This window comes from Corvus cornix, chromosome 6, assembly GCF_000738735.6.
Source record: "Corvus cornix cornix isolate S_Up_H32 chromosome 6, ASM73873v5, whole genome shotgun sequence".
Lineage (NCBI taxonomy): Eukaryota > Metazoa > Chordata > Aves > Passeriformes > Corvidae > Corvus > Corvus cornix.
The window spans coordinates 14,315,946-14,339,915 of NC_046336.1; the positions used below are offsets into that span (position 1 = coordinate 14,315,946).

At 63.1% G+C, this 23,970-nt stretch overlaps 3 protein-coding genes across 3 annotated transcripts; 2 read left to right on the forward strand and 1 right to left on the reverse strand.

Moving 5' to 3' along the window:
• The first annotated feature begins 2,593 nt into the window (after positions 1-2,593).
• Positions 2,594-4,571, forward strand: NKX2-3 (NK2 homeobox 3). Its single transcript, XM_039554109.1, is given in 4 exon segments — positions 2,594-3,138; positions 3,813-3,850; positions 3,852-4,100; positions 4,102-4,571. Coding segments are annotated over 4 exon segments (984 nt in total). The 5' UTR covers positions 2,594-2,795; the 3' UTR covers positions 4,456-4,571.
• Positions 4,572-13,752: 9,181 nt separating this feature from the next.
• Positions 13,753-17,732, reverse strand: SLC25A28 (solute carrier family 25 member 28). The gene is given in 5 exon segments (XM_039554341.1): positions 13,753-14,850; positions 16,248-16,304; positions 17,099-17,327; positions 17,428-17,699; positions 17,702-17,732. Coding segments are annotated over 5 exon segments (1,107 nt in total). The 3' UTR covers positions 13,753-14,332.
• Positions 17,733-18,437: 705 nt separating this feature from the next.
• Positions 18,438-23,501, forward strand: ENTPD7 (ectonucleoside triphosphate diphosphohydrolase 7). The gene is given in 14 exon segments (XM_039553987.1): positions 18,438-18,474; positions 18,555-18,637; positions 18,639-18,724; positions 18,817-18,895; positions 18,897-19,023; positions 19,115-19,265; positions 19,649-19,752; positions 19,826-19,882; positions 20,168-20,316; positions 20,393-20,559; positions 21,337-21,661; positions 21,762-21,847; positions 21,965-22,126; positions 22,280-23,501. Coding segments are annotated over 14 exon segments (1,842 nt in total). The 3' UTR covers positions 22,509-23,501.
• The last annotated feature ends 469 nt before the right edge of the window (positions 23,502-23,970 follow it).

Here is a 23,970-nt window from a genome sequence, read left to right on the forward strand (position 1 = left end):
AGCCCAGCCGGCTCGGGAAAGCCCTGCAGCCGCATCCTGGGGCTGACACCCGCCGGCAGGTACCAGGGCTGCCCCGCTCCTTCCTCCCCCTGGTTTCTGTACCTCTGCACCGCTCGCCTCGGTCCAGTAGTGCTCCTCGGCGCCAGCCGCCTCAGTATAGGCACGGTCGGGCCCGACCATCACCTCGCTTCCTCGGCTTTTCCAGCCGGGAACTCACCGCCGATCCGCCTCCACCAAAGAGGGGATGCTGGCATGGGGGGAAAGCGCGGGCTCAGTTACCCCAGCGGGAGACCGGTGGAGGATGAGGCCGCCCCGAAAAGGCCCGGCCGCGGCTTGCTCCCTCCGTCGGGCGTGGGGTCCCCGAGCAGTCCGTGTGGCCGGCAGCAGCACAAATGAGTGGGTCCCAGCGGGAGAACCACTCGCACCATTGGGGAGACATCCCGAAGCGTTGTTTATGGCCGACCCGGGCTCCCAGAGCCCACAGGCCGCGCCTGGCAGTCGGCCCGTCCGGGATCCCTCTGCGGGCGGGAGCGCGATGGCGCCAAACGAGCCAGACCCTGCCGGGGCCGGGCCCTGGCCCTCGGCACGGCGGCTGCTGCTCCGCAGACGGACGGGCAGGCGGACATCGGCTGTAGCCCGGCAGTTCTTATGGCCGCCACCACCGAGGGCACCGGCCCTTGACGCTGTTCTCCCTGCCGCGAAGCCCGGGCGCAGTGGGGCTCCCGGGGAGCGCGGCGCTGTGCAGAGCCCGGCCGCTCGCCGTGCTGCCACCGGGCCCCGCGCCTGCACGTCCCCGAGCCCGGGGCCCCGAGGCGGGCGGGACAGGTCCGGGACGGCGGCGGATGTGTAACACCGATAAGGAGCTAATTGTTACTAATTCTTTTCGGGGCCCCGGCAGAGAGGCAGCGCCGGGCTTCTCTGCGCACCGGCGGCATGGGGAAGAGTCGGGCCCCGGTCAGGCCTGCTTACTGCGGGCGCCTTTCCCCGTACACCGTCCGGACCGCAGGAAGGCGTCTCGCATGGGGAGCGGGCGGGGAGCGGCGAGAAGAGATCGAATCGTTGAATTTATACGGCGAGGGGTTTGAAGCTGCGTGGTGGCAGCGGTCCGGTGTGCCGGGGGAACGGGAACCGGCCTCGCCGCGGCACCGGTAGCACATGAGCTGCGGCGAAGTGCTCGGGACTCCGGCTCCTGTCCCGGGCTGTGCCACCAGTAAATACATCTCGGGGGCGTGCAGAAAGACGAAGGTACGAGGGCACGGATAGAGCCGCTAAACGGCGGAGCCTCCGGACGTTAACAACACGAGAGAAACTCCCGGGAAGGCCCCGCGAAGCCCCGGCGCCGGGACACTCACCTGCCCGGCGTACGCGCCCGGCTCCAGTGGCCTCCCCTCGTCGCCGATCCAAGCCCTGCGGGGCAGCACGATTTTAATCACAACGAAATATCTCACCAAGGACCCCCTGCGCCTCCCTCGGTGTGGCCGCTCCCGGCGCCGCGGCAGCTCGGAGCCCCTGCAAAAGTCCGGGGGCCGTGGGGAGCGCCGAGGGGCCGCGGCACCCCCCGCATCACCGGGGGACTCGGCCGGTACCCGGCGAAGCCCTGTGGCCGGGGGACCCGCGGTGTGGAAGAGCTCGGCAGGCTCATTCGATGCGTCACCCGCCGGCACGGAGGCGAGGTGGCTCCGCGGAGCCGCTGGCCGCCCGTTACCGGCGGGAGAAACGAAAGAAAACGAAACGAAACGAAAGAAAACGAAAAACAACGAAAGGAAACACCGACGACCGCGGTATCGCGCTCTCCACCCAGCCCCGCGTTACCGCGGTCCCGGCCTGCCCGCCCGGCCCGGCCCGGTCCGCCCCGACTGGGCCTGGCGGTCGCGGGCAGCGGGGCCCGATCCGGCGGCGGCGGCGGCGAAGCGCGCTTTTCCCTGTGCGAACGCGTGTCGCACCGGCTGCGGCGAGCTGGGCCGGTCTGCAGATTGGCCGGTCGCGGGGTTATTTGCGGGGGCACCGGCGGGAGGGACCGGGGGTGCAGGGGGATGCAGAGGGGGTCGGCTACGTGTACGTCGCATGGCTACGGTCCGTCCGGGACGGCGGGGTCGCCGTCGGCTCCGGGAGGGGTGCGGGGTGGCGGAGGCGAACCTCCCCCTCCGCTACGCGTCCTGGGCCGCGGGAGGCACTTGCGGGGCCGTGCTGGTGGGGCGGGGAGGCCGGGCCGGCGGAGCCGCACATGTCGGCCCTTGCCGGGGTCGGACCGAGCTGTGTGCGGGCAGGGGCCAGCGGGGTCCGCCGGGGAGGGGGTCCCTACCTACCTACACGTGCTTAGCACTGGGGGGCGCGGCGGCGGCTGCCGCGGCTCTCTGCGGGGACCCCGACCCCGGCGCACCGTCCCCGCGCCCGCCGGGCGGGTGCCGGGCCGGCGGGGCGCTCTACGGGGAAGCAGCCTCCCCGAGTGCAGCCTTAATACATTGCTATTTCTGGCCGGGCGGCCGGAGCCGGGCAGGGGGCCGGCTCTGCCTCCCCCTCCCTCCAATGGCGAGGCCGCCCCCGGCCCCTCCTTGCCGTGACGTGCCGGCCCGGGGCAGAGGAGGCTCCCGAGCCTTTGGCTGTCCCTGCAGAAGCTGTAACAAAACGCAGACCCCCAGCGCTGAGCTAATGGAGGCAACTTAGACAGAAGCAGGCGCGGCCCCTCGTCTCTCGGCGCTGCCTGCTCCCCCCGACCCGGGCGCGGCGCTCCCCGCCGAGCAGCCGCCCGAGCGCCGCCGGGCCCGCGGGACTGCCTGGCCGCTTGCGCTGCCCCGATGATGTTACCGAGCCCCGTCACCTCCACACCCTTCTCTGTCAAAGACATCCTCAACCTGGAGCAGCAGCAGGACCCGCACTATGGGGCCCAGCTCCCGCACCACCTGGAGCACCACTTCCACCCCGCTGCCTGCCTGCTGGCGGCCGCCGACGGCGCCCGCTTCTCCGACGGCGAGGAGGAAGAGGAGGAGGAAAAGCTCTCCTACCTGAGCCCCATGGCAGCGCCCGGCAGCCAGGCGGACGCGCGGATCTCCGCCGACAACTACGTTCACGCCGTACTGCGTGGCTCCTGCGAGGCCCCCGGCCCGGGAGAAGAGCTGGACCCGGCGGTCCGAGACCCAAGTGAGTATCGTCTCCGCCGCGCTTCCCCGCACTGCACCGCCCCGCCGGGACGGGCCACGCGCTGGCTGCTCGTGGTGCGTTCCCAGCCCTCGGGCATCGCCCCGCAAAGCCCAAGTCCTGGAGCTGTAACCCGCTCCACGTCCCTTGATCATGTCGAGTCGGGACGGGCACGTCGCGGGGCTGCCACCGCCCTCCTCTGCGCCTCGCTCGCCTCCTCCCTGGGGAGTGCCTCCGCATGGCCCTAGCCCGGAGGTGCTGGATCAGGCCCGCGCTCCGTAATTTCGGTAGCGGAGAGGGAGGAACGGGTCGCGTTAGGCCCAGTCCGCACCCGCTGCGGCGGGGTCCGGCGGCGGAGCAGGTGCCCGGCGCTGTGCGCGACGCGGTCCGGAGCTCTTCACGCGGTGCCGCAGCGGTAACGCCGCAGCCGGCCTGGAGGTGCGGGGACGTTCCTGGCCCCGCCGCCCGAATCGGGCCCTCGCAAACACAGGCGGTGCCGGAGACGTCCGGTCCCAGGGTTGCCTTCCCGCCCGCACCGCGGTGCCCCGACGGGCGCGTAGAGGCGCGGGGTCGGCCAGGGCGCGGCGCGGAGCTCTCGTCTGCCGATGGGGCCCGTCGGGAGCAGCGAGCGCCCGGCGTTGGCGAGGCACACCCGTGACCTGTGCTCCCCCGTACAGAGAGCTGCGTCCTGAATAAGCCGCTGGACGCAACGGAGGAAGGCGGAGGAGGCGGAGAGGCCGAAGCAGCGGAGCCGGAGGAAGCCGCGCGTACTCTTCTCCCAGGCGCAGGTCTTCGAGCTGGAGCGTCGGTTCAAGCAGCAGCGTTACCTGTCGGCGCCCGAGCGGGAGCACCTGGCTAGCAGCCTCAAGCTCACCTCCACGCAGGTGAAGATCTGGTTCCAGAACCGGCGCTACAAGTGCAAGCGGCAGCGGCAGGACAAGTCGCTGGAGCTGGGCGGCCCGGCGGGCCCCGCCGCCGCCGCGCAGAGTGGCCGTGCCCGTGCTGGTCCGTGACGGCAAGCCGTGCCTCGGCGGGTCGCAGGGCTACAGCTCGGCGTACAACGGGCCCTACTCCTACAACGGCTTCCCCGCCTACGGCTACGGCAACGCTGCCTCCTACAACCCCGGCTACGGCTGCACCTACCCGGCGGGCACCGGCGGCGCGTCCATGCAAGCCGCCTGCAGCCCGGCGGCGGCCGCCAGCCCCTTCGTGAACGTGAGCGGCCTGGGGGGCTTCAGCGGCGGCAGCCAGCCGCTGCACCAGGCGGCGGCGGGGCCTTCTTGCGGCCAGGGCGCACTGCAGGGCATCCGGGCCTGGTAGCCCGCACGCACTGAGGGTCGGGAGCGGACCGACAGGACGGCCCGGCGGCTCCGCGGCCCCGTTATCACCCGCACCCGCAGCCCGGCCGCGCGCCACGCGCCCTGGACCGGAGGCGGAGGCGGCGGCGGGACGGCGCGGCGGGACCCCGGCGCTCCCGCGAGCATCGGTGCGGGGCCGGCGACGGACGGAGCGGAGCGGCGCGGCGGGACGGGGCCGCGCGAGCCCGCAGCGAAGCGCCGCCGCCCCGCGGAGCCGCCGCGACGGCCGGGCGGGCCGGGCGGGCCGGAGCCGATCGCGCCGCGCCAGCGGAGCAGCTTTGCTTGTAAAAAGCCGACGGCGGGGCCCGCTAGTGCCGCGGCCCCTGTCTCTATTCTGTATCGGTCACTGCCAGCGCCAGCTCGCCCAGTCAGTCAATAAACCAGGTGCAATATTCGCCGCCCGATCCTCCTTCGTCCACCGGCCGGTGCCCGGCGGAGGGGCCGGGGCCCGTGCCCGGCGGCGAGGCGGTCGCCGCGTCGTGCCCGCGGGGCAGGGCGGCCCGGCCGGCTTGTGAGCGTGCCAAGGGCGCTGAATGGGGCCGCGTAGCTCAGAGCCTGGCCCATTGTGGCCGCCGGGCCAGCGCTGAAAGGAGCCGCCGAGGAAGGTAGCGGGAATAGGCGCTTATTGGATTCGGGAACAAAAGGTGTGGCAGGGAGGCGAGGGACAAAGGGGCCCCGGCGCCGAGATTGACGGGCCGCTTTGCCCCCCACTGAGGCCCAGGCCCGGCGCTTTATGCGCGGGGGCTGCAGAAACGTGCTGGGTTTTGTTCCCCATTCTGGGAGCGCAGGGGAAGAGGAGGGGGGTCCGCGGGCCGCTGATTAGGGCCGGCCGGGCCGGGCAGCCTGAATGCCGGGGCATTATTGCTACATGTTCAGCCATTTCGCTCGATTGCAGGGGGAGGGGGCCGCCGAGGCCCCCGAGCCCCACGGGACCGGCCGCGGGGTCGCCTGCCGCCCGTCCCGTCCCGTCCCGGGCCGCCCCGTCCCGCTGTCGCCGCCGAGGCGCTATCGGGGCGGTGGCGGCCCCGCTTCCGCGGCCGTGCCTCTGCCGTGCGGGTGCTGCCGAGCCCCGCCGCGGGGCCGGAGCCGCGCCGGGGAGGGCCGGACACCCGCAGAGCCCCGTCTGGGGCACCCCGGGCGGCAGCGGGGACCAAAGGCGTTGGGAGCTCTCCCGTGCCGTCCCGCACATCTGTCCGGCCGCGACGCTGGAGCTCCGAAGGTATTTCCAGCGGAGCCTTCTTGGAGCCGGCGCGAAGGACGCAGACCAGGGGCTCGATATGCCACCCCTCTGACGCAGCGCTGCCCACCCTGTCCTTCCCCTGACCTCCCAATGTGTGTTGTGTGACAGTCCCTCTGTCCCGAGCAGAGGACCAGGCTCTGCCCTCGCAGAAGCAGCAGGTAACAACGACCGCTGACGCTACTGACCCCGGGTTTTAGGCTGCACATTCCCAGCGTTCAAGCTGAACGTGCACCTTCGGGGTTTGCTGTTTGAAAGGAACGGGAGAAATTCTTTCCACTGCAGGGACAGAGAGGACAAACCGCAGGCCCCCCGGCTCCCAACCTGGCTCGGCACGGCACCCCGCTGTCCCGCGAGCCACCCCGGGGCTGGCAGGCTTCACGGGGCCGGCGCTCGGAGAGGATGCGGCACGCCCAGCTGATTGTTTGCTGGATGGCAGTAAGGTGTCGCAGGAGAGGAAGCCCAGGCCCTGCTCTTGGCTTTCGGAGATGAGTGGTTAAGGCCCTGTGGTCTCGTGGGTAGAAACAGGATAGCCAAGAACAAAGGTAATGCGCTTTCTTTCTTCACAGCAGCAGTCAGGCTGGGGAGATTTGTCTCTGCCATAGGAAAGAGTTGCATTTTCCTCCGTGTTCTGCCAGACTGCTGTCTGCAAAGATAGGGGACTCGTGTGAGTTCATGCTTCAGTGTGCAAGCCAGAGGAACCGTAACCACAATAGCAGCTCCTCCAAAATCAGGGTGTGTGAGAGGAGTTCCCACCTTAACACATCCCCTCAAAGTACATGGCAGTTGATGAGAAATCCACTGCATCTCAGCAGCACACAGAGCCTCTGGATGAGACCAGAGCCCCAGCATGGGACATGCTGCCCGGGTCTGTAGTCAGTTTCTAGAGCATGGACAGGTCTGTAAAGCGAAAGGACACACAGGGAGCCCACAGCTGCATTGCAAGAGGTGATGCTGGGCAGGACCAGCATGATCCAGCACCAACAGTACCCAGCCATAGTTGTGAGGTCAGTATTGAGCTCCCCCACTTGCCCCTGGTGACAACCCTGACCCTTCTTTCCCTGCACGGACCTGGAACGGCGCCCAGCCGGGGGATTCCAAGAGGCCTGACTGCAGGCTGATGTTGCATGGTGCTGGAAGTTTCTAGATGTCCACCATAATAAACCCCATTGCTGGGACAGATCCCAGCTGTCCCAGCAGCTCAGATTGGAGGAAGGGTAAGGGGTTAGTGGGAGGGACCCCTCTGCAGAGCCTCGCCCAAAGCTCCTGATGGGGAGGACAAAACAGCACAAAGAGCCGGCGGTACTGGAGGGCCCGGAGCAGGGTGGCGGAAGTGGAGCGCTCCAAAGAGGAGGAATAGCCGGCGGAGGCCAGTGGGAGGGAGATGGTGGGAGATTGCAGATTGGACCAGCTGCCCAGGGAGGGGAGACACAATGGAGGGAAGTTGCCGCGTGGCTGTGCTGGAGGCAGCACCCGCCCATGATGCACGCTGTCCCCCACACCCCAGGATGAAGCGGGATGCCTCCAGCAGGGTGAGAGGCACAGGGAAATCTCTGGTGGAAATTCCTTCGGCATGGTCCCGCTGTGGTGGTGCCATGGCCAGAGGGACATCAGGGAGGGAGGAATGGGGATGGCCATAACCAAGGAGCAGGGGGCGTGTGTTTCTTCCTGGTCGATTGGGGGATTTACTGCTGTTTGGGAATCAAGCTGGGAAGGTGCTGATTGATTTCAAACAGGAATTCTCTAAGTGCACTGATTTAAAGGGAAGGAGGGACTTTTTGGGCAGCTAGGTTTTAACTCCCAGGCTTCAGACCCACTCTGTATGCAGGCTCCAGTTGTGTTTTTTACTCAAGTTTCCTATACAAGGAGGAGCCCATGAGCAGAACTTGTCTCTGTCCAGTGGCTCCTAGGGAGGCTCCACCCAAAGCCCAGTTCTTGGTGGTTTTCTGTGGCCTTTCCATCATGCTCAGGATTACACAGAAGCTGTGCTGTTCCTTCTGCAGCACCACAGATATGCTCTGGTTTCCTCTCCTCCCTGACATCTTTTTCCCTTCCTTTCTCCCTCCCTACTGCTGAGGTCATCCCTCTCTTATCCTTCATTCTTCTGTCTCCACCACCCACTTGCTGCCATCAGCATGGAGCTCCCCTGGATGCAGAGGGAGATGCCTGCTCCCAGTGAGGCTGGACAGGCTGCCCGTGGATCTGGGCAGGCATCCCTGGGTTCTGGTCCCATCTACTTCAACCTGATCATAGCCACCTCCTGCTGCCTGGGTTGGGAGCCTGGGGACCCAGATGTTTGCTAGTGTGGTGCCCAGCTCTTGCTGCTCTATGTGGAGTGGCAGCTCCGGCTCTGCAGAGCTTCCCACTGCAGCCACCCCAGCCTTTGAGCTGGGAGCTGCCAAGGCTGCTCGGGCACTGGGGCTCTGTGGAGCATCAGGTGTTGGAGATGCTGGAAGCTCCTCCTGGCAATGGCAATATGAGGTTGTCACACAAGAACTCTCCAGTGCCAAGAAAGCCGTTGCCAGCCATGGATCAGGTAATGAAAATATTGGTACTTGTGCTATGGAGCCTCAGAAAGCCAAGTGAGGCTTTCTCCCACTACTTGCCTGCCAGCACAAGGGGCAGGGACCTGCCTCCCTCCCTTGGATGAGTCACTGCATCACAAGATGACTACACCTGACTGAGCAGGGTGATGGGACTTTCGTGTTTTAGCTGTTCTTTCTTCCCGCAACGGTGAGACCAGGCACAGTGCTGCCACTGGGGATCCAGGTGACCCACGAGGGATCCTCTCTGATTCAACCAAGGATCCAGGTGACCCATCCACAGAGGGGGACTGAATCTTCGTCCCCTCCAGGGCAGAGTGCTGCTGAAGGTCAAAGCTGCCCCTGCGTCCTGCCAGAGCCTTTCCTGGCTGCATCATGCCACCGTCTCGCACCTAGGCAATAAAACCCACAGACACTTCCCCGGGGACGACGCTTGTCCGCGCCCGGGGTTGCTGCGGGCGGGCGGTGCCGGGGCCAGCGGGGTCCCGGGGTACTGCCTGGGATCCTCAGGTCCCCCGGGCTGCCAGCAGGGACAGGGACACTTAACTCCCGGGGCCTGTCCCCAAGCGAGATACGCCACCGCCATCTATCGGCCAGTGCCCGGGGACAGGGAGTGACAGACACCCGTCTGTCCCCGCCGTCCCGCAACGAGGAGGTTCTGCAGCTGGTGTTGGCTCGCTTTGGGGGTGCCCGAGTCCCCCTGCAAGGCTTGGAGGGCTGCGGAGCATCGGGGCAGGGTGTGGTGTCCCCGCTAGGATGGTCAGCGGGACAGACTGGACATCGGGGAGCCTGGGCGGGTTGCGTGGGCTCTGGGCAGGTGGGTGTCTCCCCCCGGCAGAGCCCTGCGGGAGCTGGGGGACTCCCGACCCACGCGGGAGCATTGCTGCACCGGGCAGCATCGCTGCGGGCTGTGCACGCAGCAAAGGCACGCACCCACCCGTGCCCCGCTGCCACGGCAGAGCTGGGGACGAGGCCAGTGTCCCTTCCCAGCCTCTAGCCACCGTGCAGGACCCTTGCTAGCGAGCGATGCTTTGCTGTGTTCTTTTAGCTGAGCACGAGCGCCCGGCGTGTCTCTCTCTCTGTGAGAGACCCAGTAGGCTTTTAGCTCTGATTTTTTTTTTTTGTTTGTTTGTTTTTTTTTTGCCCCGGAATGATGCGTTTCACCTAATTCCAGGAGCTCCCCTAAAACTCCTGATGCTCTGACACTGCCTGCGGCTTCCAGCTAACGTGTTTCCTCCGTGCAAGTTCTTGCTCAAGGACGTAGGACGGCTGCTGGTGTCCAGCGCCTGGTGCCTGCCACAGCTGCGTCCTCACCAGAGGGAGCTGCGTCCCGCATTGAGGCACAGCCCAGTACTGGCCCAATTCCCTACCTTTTTTATAGCCCTTGGCAATAAGACAGCTGACGTACTGCTCAGGTCTAACGGGCGTCCAAAGGTGCGTGGATTTACATTTCTCTTGGCACCACCAAGCCGTGCCAGGCATGGTCTGTGCCTGCCAGGAGTCTCCCATGTCAGTTCCAAAGCCATATTGCCCCGGGGGGCATTGCAGGCTTTCTCTGGGGCTGACACTGGCTGCCAGTGCAGTATCTGCAGGCATGCTGGGCCAGGGAGATTAGGGCTGAAGCCTCTACCAATCTCCTGGAACAGCCATCGCTTCAGCTGCTTTTGAGGATGATCCCAGAACAAGCTCTAGTGTCACAGCGTGCCCGAGCTGCCCTCATGGAGGACGCTTGCAAGAGTGACCCCTGCTGCCACCCCTGTGCCACTCCCATCCAGCCCAGGAGCAGCTCCTTCCCCACCTCTGCCGCCTCCCCAGTGCAACAGGCCCCCTGCCCACACCCAGCTCCAGCCAGGGTGCCACTTTGCAGTCCCGTGGTGGGGGAATTTGACACATAAGCCTGCACTAGGTATGGGTATTATCAGTATCTCCCCATCAGAGCAGACATGCCAAGAGCTGTTCCAGCCCAGCCCAGAGGATTGCTTCTTCTAGTGGTTCTCTATAGACAAGAAAGCAGATTTTCAGCCTCAGCTTTACCTTTCAGGGTACCTTCCCTGCCTAGAAAGGGAAATAGCTTTTCAGGCTATTCCCTGCAGTGCCATGCTTGGACAGAGGCACGCAGGCTGGGACCAGCCTAGCCCAGAGCTGTCTCTCAGTTTAACCCAGGCAGCAAAGTGGGTCAGAAGGGGTTTCCAGGCCCACCAGAGGCAATGTCTGCTCTGTGTCCAGGAGCCCCGGCGCTTGCGTTTGGCACTGCTGTAAGGCCGGGAGGTCATGAGAACTTGTACAACTTTATTGGGGCCTGACAGAGCCCTGAGGAATCCCAGAGCCAGGGTGGGTTGGGGCAGGAGGGAGGCGGTGAGACCATCTCTCTGCTCCTCGTGGGCTCCAGCCACCTCCTCCCACCAAGCAGGGCTGTCAGGCACCCACTGCAGAGGGGCTGTGGGGCAGGAAACCTCAGGGCAGCCCAGGGTGCTGGCAGAGACAGCACAGGGATGTGGTTTCCAGGGCAGTGCTCTTGCTCCTCTGCCTGCCCCCGAGCTGGGCTGGCAAAAGCCTCCAAGCACTGGGACCTCAGCGCCCTGTGTGGGGTCATGAAGGCAGGAGCAGCCCAGGAGCCCACCAGCCCCAGCTGAAGGTACAGGACAGACATTGGAGAGATCTCCCCTTCTTTCACTGAGTAAGATGAACCCTCGGCCCCCAGCTCCCCTCACCCCAGCTCTGCCCTTAACCTGCAGGAGTGCAGTCATCTCCAGTTACCCCAGGAAGGCAGCTGGAGGCTCCTGGGCTGCTCCTGGCGTGGCAACCTCAGGCTGCCTGAAATAGTTTGGGCTTGTGCCATAGCACAGCTGCGGCAGCCCCAGACCTGTTACCTGGAGCAGGGCCAGACCAGTGGTGCTTCCCAGCTCTGCCTGCTCAGGGGCTGTGGGGCTCACCCAACCCAGGACAGGGCTCAAAGGGCAGTTGGACACAAGAAAGCAAGGCAGCAAATCCCTGCCTGTGCTGGATGTGGCTGGAGATCCTGCAGGAAAGTGAAAGGAAAAGGGATTGTCTCCAAAACTCTGCCGGGCTGAGCATTGCTTCCTTGCTGGAAAGCCAAAAATAGTCTCTTTACTCAGAAGAGGCTGTAGGAGGAGAGATCTCACTCGAAGCACAGCCAAATACCTAGGAGGCCAGAGGACAGACCCAGAGCAGTGTGGCTACAGAGAGGCATTATCAGACCTTGGAAAGGCAGCGGCCATAGCTGAACCAGCCAATAACTCCATTGCCTCTGGGCATCTCATCGTGCCAAAGGTGCCAGAGGAACCAGTCTGGCTGGCAAGGGAACACTCCCACCCTGGCAGAGCTGGGCAGCAGCAGCATGCTGCCACGGCCAGCCCTTAGTTTGTGACAGGCATGCAGCTCAGAGATGGCAGCAGGACATTTTTCCTGTCCATTGTGGCCTGGCCCAAGGCATATATGGGAATCCCCATGGCACCTCTACTGTCCCTGCAGTGCCAAACCCATCAGAGGCAGTGCCATTCCCTGCAGGGCTGCTGCTGCCTGCACTGGGCAACACCCAGCTGCTGCTGGGTAAGCTGGCAGAGCCACCAGAAAGGCTGTGTCCTTGCTAGGGGAACACTTTAAGCCAGTTGCTCACATAGCAGCATTTCTGGGCTGTGCTGACTTTTCATTTCCCTGTTCCTGGGGGTCTCACTCCCTCCCCCAGCACTTCTGTGGGTAGTTATTCCTGGAAAACACCCTGGAGACACTTTCGATCATGCCGTCACCCACTGACATTTATAGAGCTTCTTCCAGCAGCTGATGGATTTAATAGTGTGAATCTGCCCCCAGCCCTGGCCCATTTATGCCTTTGCCTCCATGGGGTTTGTCCCCATTGCCCCAGTGCACAGTGAGGGCTAAAGGCAAAACTGCAGCTCTGCCGCCAGCAGCTTTCAGCTCCTGAGCAGAGAGATCTGTCCTGGCAGAGCCCAGTTGTACCCATCTTCTGTGAACTCCTGTCTAATGCCCTGCTCTCCAACCTAATCCTGCCCTGGTTTCTCCCAGCCATCTCTGCTTCTCCCTCTTGGGTGGAGGAGCTGCAGGGCTGCCAAATCTTGCAATACTCAGACTATTTCTTAAAGCCCTAGCTCCTGAAAGTGGGAAAACTTCCAGTTCCTGACCTCCCGTGGCTTTTGTGTCCTTAGGGAGTTTCTCATCCTTCTGCTTGTGCAGAAAAGGCAGGGACCAGGGGCCTGCAGCCCATGCCAGGGAGCAGAGGATGGGCACAGCACCCAACTCAGGTGGGCCCAGGCTGCAGAAGGGTGACTGTGGCTGCTCTGTGCCAGGGACATCCAGACCTGCCAGGCAGCCATCAAAAATCACACAGGTGGTCACTCAGCTTCCCTCACCACCTTCAGAGCCAGGGCAAGAGAGGTGTGTAAGGGAAAGGTGGACATACAGCTGGGCTGGGGCTTGGGCAGGGTGTCAAGCACCCAGCCCTGCAGTGCAGAGGTCCCTACCCTCCAGCCCCCCAGCTGTGCTGGAGCCCATGGCCACTGAGGGCCAATGATCCCCCTTGGTCACCCAGCAGCTTTTCCAGCCACAGGAAAACCCCTCTTTGTCCTCACCACAGCCCACTCCAGCAGTGTTCTGTGCAGACCAGGCCAGCAGATCTTCTGGAGCAGCCCCAATTCGACCCAGATACCCACCAGCAGCACATACCACAGCTGTGAATGCATTTCCTCCAGGGAATTATTTCGGGCACGGCTCTGTGGGACACATGCCACACCTGAATGCGCTGGGAGAGTCAGGCATCACGCATGAGCACCTTATTCAAGAAACCCAGAGATCTGCTCTGGGCAGGTCAGCACAATGAGGCAATACTTTAGTGCACAGCTCACAGCTCCATAGCTGGGTGGGACCCTAAAATAAACTGCTATCAAGACAACTAGTAACATGTTAAAAAAAAAGTTATTCTACTAATCACCACTAGGTTGGAAAAGATATTAGCATTTTGAGCAATTTTAAGATGCTCATCAAGCATCGAACTAGTCCAATTACTCAAAACTATGGGGCAAAAGCTCTGCTGAGACCCAAATCTCCTATATGAGGTGCACAAAGCCTTCCAGCCTCCTTCAGCACCAAATTCCTATGCTGCTCCTGACACACAACAACCCCTCCTGCCAACACCTCCATTTGGAGCAGTTTGGAAGCATCCTAAGGACCCCCAGCCAGACTGAGGGTGTGGGACTACCTGGCCAAGGAGCTACTCCTGTGGGGTCACAACCCACACTAGCAGCGGGCGATGGACCAGGAGCCAAAGGGGATGGGGGCACCCTCATCCCTGCATGCTGCCAGGGTGACTGGGCCAGACACGCACCCCCAGACCGCTCTTGCCTCCCTGCTCTGGCATCCATCAAAAGAGCTCAGCAGCAGGCACAGTCAGAAAGGCACAGTGTTGGGAGCTGGGCCATGCTGGAGTAAGAATGGGACATGAGGATAGAGCAGAACTGTTTTTATTGGAGGTGTCAAGAGCAGGAACAAGAACAAACCTACAGGCTCCCTCCTCAAGTGCCATCCTCCCCTCACCCACCACCACACCAGGGCAGTCAGCATCATGTGTGCGTGCTACGAGACAACGGCCACGGCTTATACTTTGCTTCAGCCAAAAGCCACACAAAGCCCCCAGCATCCTGCCATCACCCCCTCCTTGGCAACTGCGAGCTCAGCTTGGCCCTGCCAGGGGCAGGGCAGGACATTCACCTTCCCCTCTGAGGAGGAGTGAGTTTTGCATGAGATGCTGTGGTTAAGGGAAGGACAGGAGCACAGCTCCACCAAAGTGCCAGGGGATGTGACCTGGGATGCAGCTCTTGGTGGGACATCTCGGAGGACCCCGGGAGAGAGCAAGCTGTGCAGCCTGAGCAGAGCTGCAACAGCCACAGGCAAAAAGCGGCATTGCTAAACCCCAAAGGGCTTCGCTGCCCCCTCTCTTCAACACAAACCAAACCAAAAGGGAGAGGGGTCAGGAGACAAACCAGGAGGGGATGTGAGGCAGGTCTGGAACAGTGTTTCGCTCTGGCTCACTTCCCAGCCCAACGCTCCTCCTGGTGCTTGGTAAGGATGTATTTGAAGAACTCGTACACAGACCAGGCAATCGCCGTTGAGGGCATCTGAAAAATGACTCTCGCCTGGACCCCTCTGAAGTAGGCGGTCACACCGCCCACTTGGTACACCGTCCTGAAGGCATTAGCCATGCCTGTGATGTGTCCGCTGATGTTGGAGCTCAAGGCCAGGGACTCCTGGGTGTTGAGCAGTGTTTTGCAAACGTCCAAAGGCGTAGTGGCAGCAGCAGCAACAGCCCCTGCGCAGGCTCCGGAGACCACGTGGGAGCCTGGGTTGTACTGTCTGTGGGGGTTGAGCTGCTCTTGCAAGAACTCATAGGTCATGAAGTGAATGGCTTGGAAGGGGATGTTCATGGTGAGCTGGGTGGTGTAGCTGCGGTAGAAAGCTCCGGCCCCTTCGTTGCGCCACACAGCCCGTACACAGTCCATCACACGCTGGTAAGGCGAGTTGTACATCTGCATCCTCTGCTTGACCACTTGGGACAGGCGGTGGCAGCAGCAGCCAGGACCCAGGCACGGAGGGGAAGAGGAGAGAGAAGGGTAAACACAAAGCCAGGCTTCCTCCAAATGCTTGGAGTTTGGTCACACTGGCCTAAGAGCTGAAGAAAGACAACTCGAACCACCAGTGCCCCTGTGTCTCCAGACAGGACACCAGCCATTTACATCTGCTGAGGCATCACTGTCACACAGACATCACCACGATGAAGCCACTCACATGCCACAGACTCAGGGAATATTCTGATATCCCACTGCTTACAGTCCAGATCCACCTTTGCTCCCGTTGCAACTGATGCTTCCTCATCCACTGCTGCAGAGCTATCACTCAGTCAGAAGAACGCCCCCTGCATCCAGTCTCTTTATTTCCCAGACAGCTCTCGATCTGGTTAAGACTGTCCCTCCCCTGCCACCCCCACTGCAGCCCAGAATAACCACAGCTCATTGCAGAGCCCATTAGCCAGGAACTGTTAGCAGCCACTCCGGGGCAGGACTCAGGTGCCAAACCCCCCTAACACATCCAAGAGCAGGACAAGGGAGCCCAGAGCACAGCCTGCCACTGTTCTACCTCCACCATTTCAATGTGACTGTAAGGAGCTAAAAATGATGCAATGCTGAACCACTACAGTCATGACAAGAGCAGCTCCAGGGAAGGAATGACAACAGTCTGGCAGCTGCCTGCTCCTCGGGGTCCCTGCCGTGCAGTGGGGAGGCAGGAGCTGTGCTGGGCCCAGATCAGCTGGAGCCTGCACTATCACAAACCCTCCAGTTTTAAGAGGGGAAAATACTTTCATGACTGGCCTTTCCTCATTGCTTCTCCTTCTCCCACCACCTTAACTGACTTAATAAAATTACTAACTTTTTATGCTTTTTTCATATACACCAGGCTCATCAAAATCAGCATCTTCCAGACATTTCACAAGATCTCCCTTCTCCCAACTTCTCTAGCATGTTTTTGTACCCTACTCTTCTAATTTTCCTCTTGAACACAGGCCCACAACTGTACCACATCTTCCCCAGATCTCACCACAGCAATGCCCAGCTTCCATACACTTAGAATGACTTCAGCAGTGCCAACCACATCTCTCTTGCCTTCTCTCCTGCTCCAGGTAACAGTTCCCAGTCAAACTCCTGGGTCAAAGGCCCATGTCCTCCCAGCTCCTCCTAAACCATAGTTTGCTGTGCTCCTGAGTACATCTCTTCTACCTACCCTGTCCCTAACAGGCAGCCACCAGGGTCCCTAACCAGAGCCACAGGCCCCCAAAGAACCCTTGCAGTCAGGCAAGTAACAAGAGCACCCTTTGTGCTACAGAGGGGACCCAAAAGGCTTGAGCAGACCCTGATTCTCCCCTTCCCAGCAGGCCAGGACCATCGTTACCTTCAGCAGGGTTCATGGCTGCATCGTGGAGCAACGTTGCTACACACCCGGCTGCACCTGCAAAACAAGAACTGCCACATGTGAGGGGGGGAAAGGTGAGGGACCCTGGGGCTCCACCACAGCCCCAAGTCCCTGGCCGAGGCACAGGAGGAGGCCCCCGGAAAAAGGTGAGATCTGAAGGCGGCCTCCATCTCCCCTCCAAAAGGCAGGCTGATCCTCAGGGGTTCCCACCCAGAGTGAGATTGAGAAAGAGAGGGAGAAGATTGTGACAGGCTGCCAAGTCCCAAGGGGTGACCATGACTATTTGTGCCCACTCCTTGGGGGACAGGCCAATGCCACCAGCTAGCAGGGAGGCTTTAGGATGGTGAGTGTCCCCGTGCCCCATGGAGAAGCCCGCTGGCACTCCGCTGCATGGCTGCCAAGGGCAAAACAACGTGCCCTGCTCTCCCCTCAGCCCCATGCTCTCCCTACTGTGGCAGGTCCTTGAGACAAGTAACGGGCACCATGGCGAGACGGGCTCCGAAACCGGCTCCGAAACCACGTGGCACTCCTGGGGCGAGCTCTGGCACTGCCAACCCACGGGGCCGCGGCCAGTCCCAGCTTGTCTGCAGGCAGCTCCTGTCCACCAGCATCCTTCCGAGCCAGGGCCACTAACCTGCTTCACGCCAGATACCTGGCAGCAGCTCTGCAGGCGCGGAGCGGTGCTTCTCCGTGCCCGGCACCGTGCGGCTGGCTCATGGCTGGAGAGAGCACAGGGCTTTAGGACATCCACGGCACCCCGACCCCGCGGCGGGACCGGGCCTCCCTACCGCTCCCACCCCGCTCCCACCCCGGCGTGGCGGGGCCGGTACCGTTGGCCACATGGCTATTGCCCCCCGCGTGGATAACGTCGCTCAGCGTCTTTTTTAACTTTTCGTAGCAGGCGAAGTAGAGGGCGTGCGCCGGCCCGGCGCCGGTGGCGGTGATGTTCAGGCCCCGCATGGGCCGCCAGACGCCCTCGGTGCGGGCGATGCGCCACAGGGCCTCCAGCACGTTCCGGTAGCGAGCGGCGGGCTCCGGCTGCAGGCTCTGCATCCGCGTCTGCAAAACAGGGCGGGCCCGCCCGGGCGGCTCGTCAGACCCGTGCCCGGGGCTCCCGGTGTCCCGCCCCGTCCCCTCCCTCCCCGCGCCCGCCAGCCACCTTGACGCAGTCGATGGGGTACATCACGCAGTGCTCCATGACGCCCGCCACAGCGCCCGCCAGCATGTGCGTGGACACGGCGGCGCCCTGGGGCAGCGCCTCGTAGTCGGGGGCGGGCGGGGACCGCGGCTCGGGGCCCCCCGGGCCGGGACCGGGACCCGGCGCCACCTCCGTCTCCGCGCCGCCCCGCCGCGCCCGGCCCGCGCCGCCGCCGCCGCCCATCAGCAGCAGCAGGACGCGGCCCGACTCCGCGCTGCCCCGCGCGCCGGGGCCGCGCCCGCCCCCGCTCCCGCCCCCAGCTCCATCGCGCCGCCGCCGCCGCCGCCGCCCCGGCCCGCGCCCGCCGCGCCCCGCGCCGCCCCGCCCCTCCCGGCGCCCATTGGCCGCCGCCGTCCGGCGCCCGCCCGCGCAGCGCGCCCATTGGCTCGGCGGGCCGCGCACCGCCCCACGCGCGCCTCGCTCATTGGCCGCCGGCGCCGCGGCTCGGGCGCCGCCACTGGCCGGCAGCTCCCCTCCGGCGCGTTCGGCGCGCTGCCCGTTGGCTGCCGGGACCGCCCGCCTGCCGGCCCCTCGCAGCCCATTGGGCTTCTCAACTTTCGCGGCCCGCCCCGCCGCGCAGCGCGTTGGCCGGTGCGCCCGCGACCTTTGGCCGCTCGCCCCGCCTCCCCGTGGGGCCGGAGAGTCGCCATTGGCCGGCGAGCCCGCCACTCCGGACGTCGGCGCGTGCTGTGTATTTGGGCTCTCAGGATTGGCTGGGAGCCCCCACGTGACGCCTCCGGCGAAGGTCGGACGCGGGAGCAAGGGCGAAGCCGAGCGCCGCCCCCGCCCGCGCGGGGGGGGCCGCGCCAAGTTGCGATTGATCGTCGGGCGGCACGGGCGCGGCCCCGGCAGGGCCGGCGGAGCCGATTGGTCGCCGTGCCGCGGGGGGCGGGGCTCCGGCCGGCGGGGCGCGGCGGCGGCGGTGGCCGGTGACGTGTCCGCCGGTGCCGGCGGCGGTGCCGGCACCGGCGATGCGCGGGCGGGCGGCGGCGGGCGGCACATGGCCAGGTGAGCGGGGTCGGGCCGGGCCGGGCCGGGGGGTCGGGGCCGGCGCGGCGCCGGTGCTGAACAGTGGCCTCTGCCCTCAGGATCGGCGTTTCTTGCCTGTCGTGGCCGCTCGGTGGGATCGTGCCCGGGGCCGCGGCAGCGCCCGGCTGCACTGGGGCTCGCCCCTCCTCTTGGGGCTGCTGCTGCTGCTGGCGGCCGCCGTGCCCCGCCGCTGGGCTGCGCCGCCCCGCGCCTCCCGGCGGGACGAGAGGTGAGCGGGGGACTGGGCTGCCGGGGGAGCGGGGTCACCGCCCGGGGGAGCGGGGTCACCGCCGGCCGCCGGTGCTGAGCCGCCGTGCCGAGGTACCTTGCGCGGGCGGAGGACCTGGCGGCCACCGACACCGAGGACTCGTCCCTTAATTACGGGGTGGTGGTGGACTGCGGGAGGCAGCGGGTCCCGGGTCTTCGTCTACTTCTGGCCCCCGCACAACGGGAACCCCCACGACCTGCTGGACATCAAGCAGATGAGGGACCGGAGCAGCCGCCCCGTCGTCAAGAAAATTAAACCCGGTGCGTGCTGCCCCTCTCCAGCCCCTGCCCCGGCCCCGAGCCGCCCGCGCACGGACGGGGCGTGCTGGCTCACAGCCGCCTTCCCCGGCAGGCATCTCCGTGACCGCGGCAGCCCCCGAGCAGGCCACCCCCTACCTGCGGCCTCTGCTGCGGTTCGCGGCAGCCCACGTCCCGGCGCGGAAGCACAAGGAGACGCCGCTCTACGTCCTGTGCACGGCGGGGATGCGGCTGCTGCCCGAGCGGTGAGTTCTCGGCCATTGTCAGGCGAGCCAGGGATGCGCTGGGATCCCTCAGCCCCGAGGAAGGGCAAGACAGCTGCCTGCTCTTGAGCCTTGCGGGAGAATCGAGAATCTTGTGGGGGGGAATTGAGAAAGGAAAGGGTGCGTTGTTGGGGCGAGTGGCGAGGGATGCAGAAGAAGGGTTTGAGCATGCTGGGAGGGAGCTGAGAGGAGATGCTTTTGACTGAGGATGTCAAACAGATAGATCTCTTTATTGTCTCCAAAACATGCTGGCTGCAGCAGCAGAACTTGTGGGGCTTCCTGGTCTCTTCGGGGATTCCTGGTCTCTTCACCAGCAATGCTGGTGAAGGTCCCTCAGCATCTGTCCCTCTCCTGCACCCTTGCAGGCAGCAAGCCGCAATCCTGGATGACTTGGTGAGAAATGTGCCCCTGGAGTTTGATTTCCTCTTCTCCAAATCACATGCAGAAGTGATCTCAGGGAAGCAGGAAGGTAGGAGCTGACACAAAGCACTGCTTGTTCCTCTTTAGTATACTGTCGTAATGGCCTTTTCTGTCTTGTGCAGGTGTCTATGCGTGGATTGGCATCAACTTTGTCCTGGGGCGGTTTGATCATGAGGATGGTGAGTCTGGCTGCTCGTAGAACAGCTGGGAGGGTCTGCGCAGAGCCGCGCTGGACCTTGGACCAGTGCTGTAGCTAAGATCAACCTCTGGAGTAGGCAACAACGCCTGACCCCTGTCATATGTGTGAAACTTTCCTGGACCTGGGAGGTGGTCCTTGCAGGTGGCCCTTGGGGTCTGCCTGCAGGGGTGGAGGATCCCCATGAGGCAGCTGTGGGGGTGATGGTGGAAGGGAGAAATGCTGCCCCAGGCCCTGCTTCTTGCTGATGTGCTGCTGTGGGTTGCAGAGGAGGATGCAGTGGTCACCGTAGCGCTGGGGGACCAGGGGAAGTCCCTGGTTCGGAAACGAACAGTTGGGATCCTAGACATGGGAGGCGCCTCCCTGCAGATTGCCTACGAAGTGCCCGACTCTGGAGCCATCTCCTCCCCACAGCAGGTGCGTGTCTGGTCCCCAAGAGCAGCTCCTGCCTGCCCTGGATTGCTGCTGATCATGGATGTATCTGTGTCACCAGGAGGAAGCTGCTAAGAGCTTGCTGGCAGAATTCAACCTGGGCTGTGACGTGCAGCACACTGGCCACATGTACCGTGTCTATGTCAACACTTTCCTGGGCTTCGGGGGCAATTTTGCCCGGCAGCGCTATGAGGAACATGTGCTGAACCAAACTTATGTGCACAACCGGTATTGCTGCCTCACCTAGTGGTGCCCCCGCTAGAGCATTGTGAAATAGGGTGCTGGTTCCTTCATGCTGCCTTCTCCCCCTTGGATTTGCCTCAAGAGCCACCTGTGGTGATAGCAGCTCCCACAGCCACGCTGGCAGCAGCTGTGTGGCAGTGGCAGGTGCCTGGGCTGGCACAGAGTGCTTGGCTGCTGCCCTTCTCCAAGCCTGGCAGGTGTTATCAGAACCACAGCTCCCTGCCTTCCTCCTCCTCTCCTCGTGACAGGCTCCAGGGAGGCCCCTTTAGTGGCTTTTCACTTTTCCTGCTCTGACTTTCTCTCCTCCAGCACTGATTCACTCAGCACATCTTTCCCTTGCATCCCCACCTCGAACTCTCCTGTCTCCTGTCTCTCCTTTCCTTCCAAGAGCACTGCATGAAGCTGTTGCCAGAGGTGGAGAGGCTTGGTGCCCAGGTACTCCTGTGCTGGCAGCAAACCCTGCCTCCAGATCCCCAGGGGCTATGCAGAGGTGCAGATCCCCATGAACTGGGTGGGGTGGGCTGTGCCTTGTTGCACCCTACAGGTGCTCAGAGCATGTAGCTGCAGGCCAGCGTGACAGATCTGGCGAGTTCAGCCTTAGCAAGAGGTGGCAGGGCAGGCACCAGCACTGCAGGGTACAGGAGGACACGGCCTGGTCTGGTGCAGAGGGTATCTGGATGTGGGACCGGGCTAGATTAGGCTTTTGGGAAGTGGTATAGGACCCCCTGTGCAATTACCATTTCTTCCTGGACTGTTTTCCAGCCTGCACAGCCAGCAGACAGGGCTGAGCCCCAAAATGCCCTTCTTGGACCCCTGCCTGCCCGTGGGGCTGGAGGACACAGTGGTGAGGGGTGGCCAAACCCTGTACGTGCGGGGACGAGGGGACTGGCAGGCCTGTGCAGAGCTGCTGCAGCCCCTCCTGGCAGGGTCCAATGGCAGCCATGCCTCCCTGGTGGAGACCTACAAAGCACCCATCGACTTCAGCAACAGTGAGTTTTACGGCTTCTCAGAGTTCTTCTACTGCACCGAGGATGTGCTGCGCCTGGGGGGCCAATACAGTGCCCCCACCTTCACCTCTGCTGCCCAGGTGGGTGCTGCCCCAGCACAGGGGCTGGGGAGTTGCTGTTCCTGGGGCTGGGAGTGAGGGCTGTTTCTCTGCTCTGAACCCCAACTTCTCCTTCCCCCAGGAGTACTGCAGCCAGCGGTGGGAGGTGCTGACGCAGCGTTTCCGTGGTGGCCTCTACTCGGCGCATGCTGACCAGCACCGGCTGAAGTAAATGGACTTGTTGGGAGGTGCCCTGGCTGGACCTCCTTGGGGGGCTTTTGCTGGGGTAAGGGACTGGTGCAGTTGTTAGTGTCTGGCTGATGCTCCTGTGTGCTGTGTCTGCAGGTATCAGTGCTTCAAATCAGCCTGGATGTACCAAGTCCTTCACGAGGGCTTCCAGTTCCCGCTGGACTACCCCAGCCTGCGCACAGCCCAGCTGGTGTACGACCGGGAGGTGCAGTGGACACTGGGAGCCATCCTCTACAAGACGCGATTTCTGCCACTCAGGTACCGTCGGCTCGCTGATGGCATCGCGCAGGGAAGGGTGGTTGGGGAGGAGCGGGAGTAACTGCACTGGGTGAGAGCTCTGTATGGACCATGGCAGGACCCTGGCAGTGCCTCACTGCATCTCGTGGCCAGTCCTGACATTCCTTTCCACAGGGATCTCCGTCAGGAGAGCATCCGGCAAGCACACGCCTCCTGGCTGCGCCTCTCTTTTGTCTACAACCACTATCTCTTTTTTGCCTGCATCCTGGTCGTGGCGCTGGCCATCGTCCTCTACCTCCTGCGGCTGCGCCGCATCCACCACCGGCAGCTGCGCTCGGCCCAGCACACGCTGCTCTGGCTGGACAAGGTGGTGGTGCCGCTGGGCCAGGGAAGCGTGCCGTGATGCCAGGGGTACCCAGCATCCAGTTGCACCGGCAGAACTAGGACTGGCGGACAGCCTGGAGTACAAGGGCTTGGACTCTTTCTTGAAGACCATCTCAAACTCTGCACTCCATCATCTCTGCAGCAGAACCAGAGACCAGAGTCTGTGGGCTGAGGCAGCTATGGACACGAGAGCTTTCCTCTCCACCTTGCCCCAGTCCTAATCTTTGCATTCCTTGGCCTCTGGCCTTTGCCTCACTGTGTGGTATAGAGCAAAGTCCTCTACTGCCAGCAGGCTCAAGGCTGCAGCCCTGGCAGATCCCTCAGATAAAAAGGACACTATCTCTGAGGCAGCCAAACCAGGGCTCTGGCCAGAAGCACTGAGCCACCCCATGACTCAGCCACCAGTTTGCAGAGCAACCTGGTGAGGTGCTGTGGTTCATCACCTGGGGTGGCCTTTCTGCAGGCCCTGGCAAGCCCAGGTCTGGAGAACAGCAGGCACCAGCTAAGTTACTGCAGGAACATGGTAAACCACGAGTTCCACCGGGCTGCTCTGCCCAGCCTGGCCCCTCTTGGAGCATTCCTGAAGAGGTGTCCTGCTCTTTGCCATGTCTTCCCTCCAGGGACAATCCTACAGTCCTATCCAACATCCCAGACTGAGCCCTGAGGGCTCACTGATTGGTTCTTGAAGCACCACCAAAGTGGGCTGTCTTTGCTTTCACACATTCCCTCCTGGGCACAGCTGCCCCATGGTGTCCCAGTCATTTACCAGGCACCAGTGTCAGGACCTGTGGTTCTTTCCTCCATGAGCACGGGCTGGCCCTGCCCCTGGGAGAGCCACCTCAGTCCAGCCCAGCTCATGGCCCCAGGACAGGTCGGGGCTGCAGCTGTGCACACAGGCACAAACCTTCCCTGGGGCTGGAGCCCCACCGATGGTCCAATGAAGTTTGTCACTTTTTACTGAACTCAGCTGTTCCCATTCCTGTAGCAATAAACAAACCCCTTGAGCCATCCAGTACTGGTCTCATTTCCTAGTGAGCAGCTCTCAGCAGCAATGGCTCCTGGCTGATGGTGTGGCAGGGGGGCTGCATGTCTGCACAGCACTGCTGCTGCTTTGTGCTGCCACAGTGAACGATGGAGCTCCTTTCCTGCCAGTATTGTTCTCTGATTCCAGCAAGACTGAGCTTAATTGAGCTGGTAGTAGCAAGGGGAGCTCTGATCTGAACCAAACTGTTGGGATCTTTGGAGACAGCATCCTTTGCTGCCCTCTTACTATGAGGAAAAGCCCAGCCAGAGCCCCTGGAAGATGTTGGTCTCTGCTTTTTACCTTATTCCCCACCTGAGTCTTAGAGAGCTGCCTGGCAAAGAGGCTGCTGAGCTGCTCCAGCTGCTGCACAGCCATGGAAATGGCCCCAGCACAGCTGCAAGAGGCTGGGCAGGTACTCAGTTCTCTCTCTAGCACATGTAGTTCCCTACCTGTGACC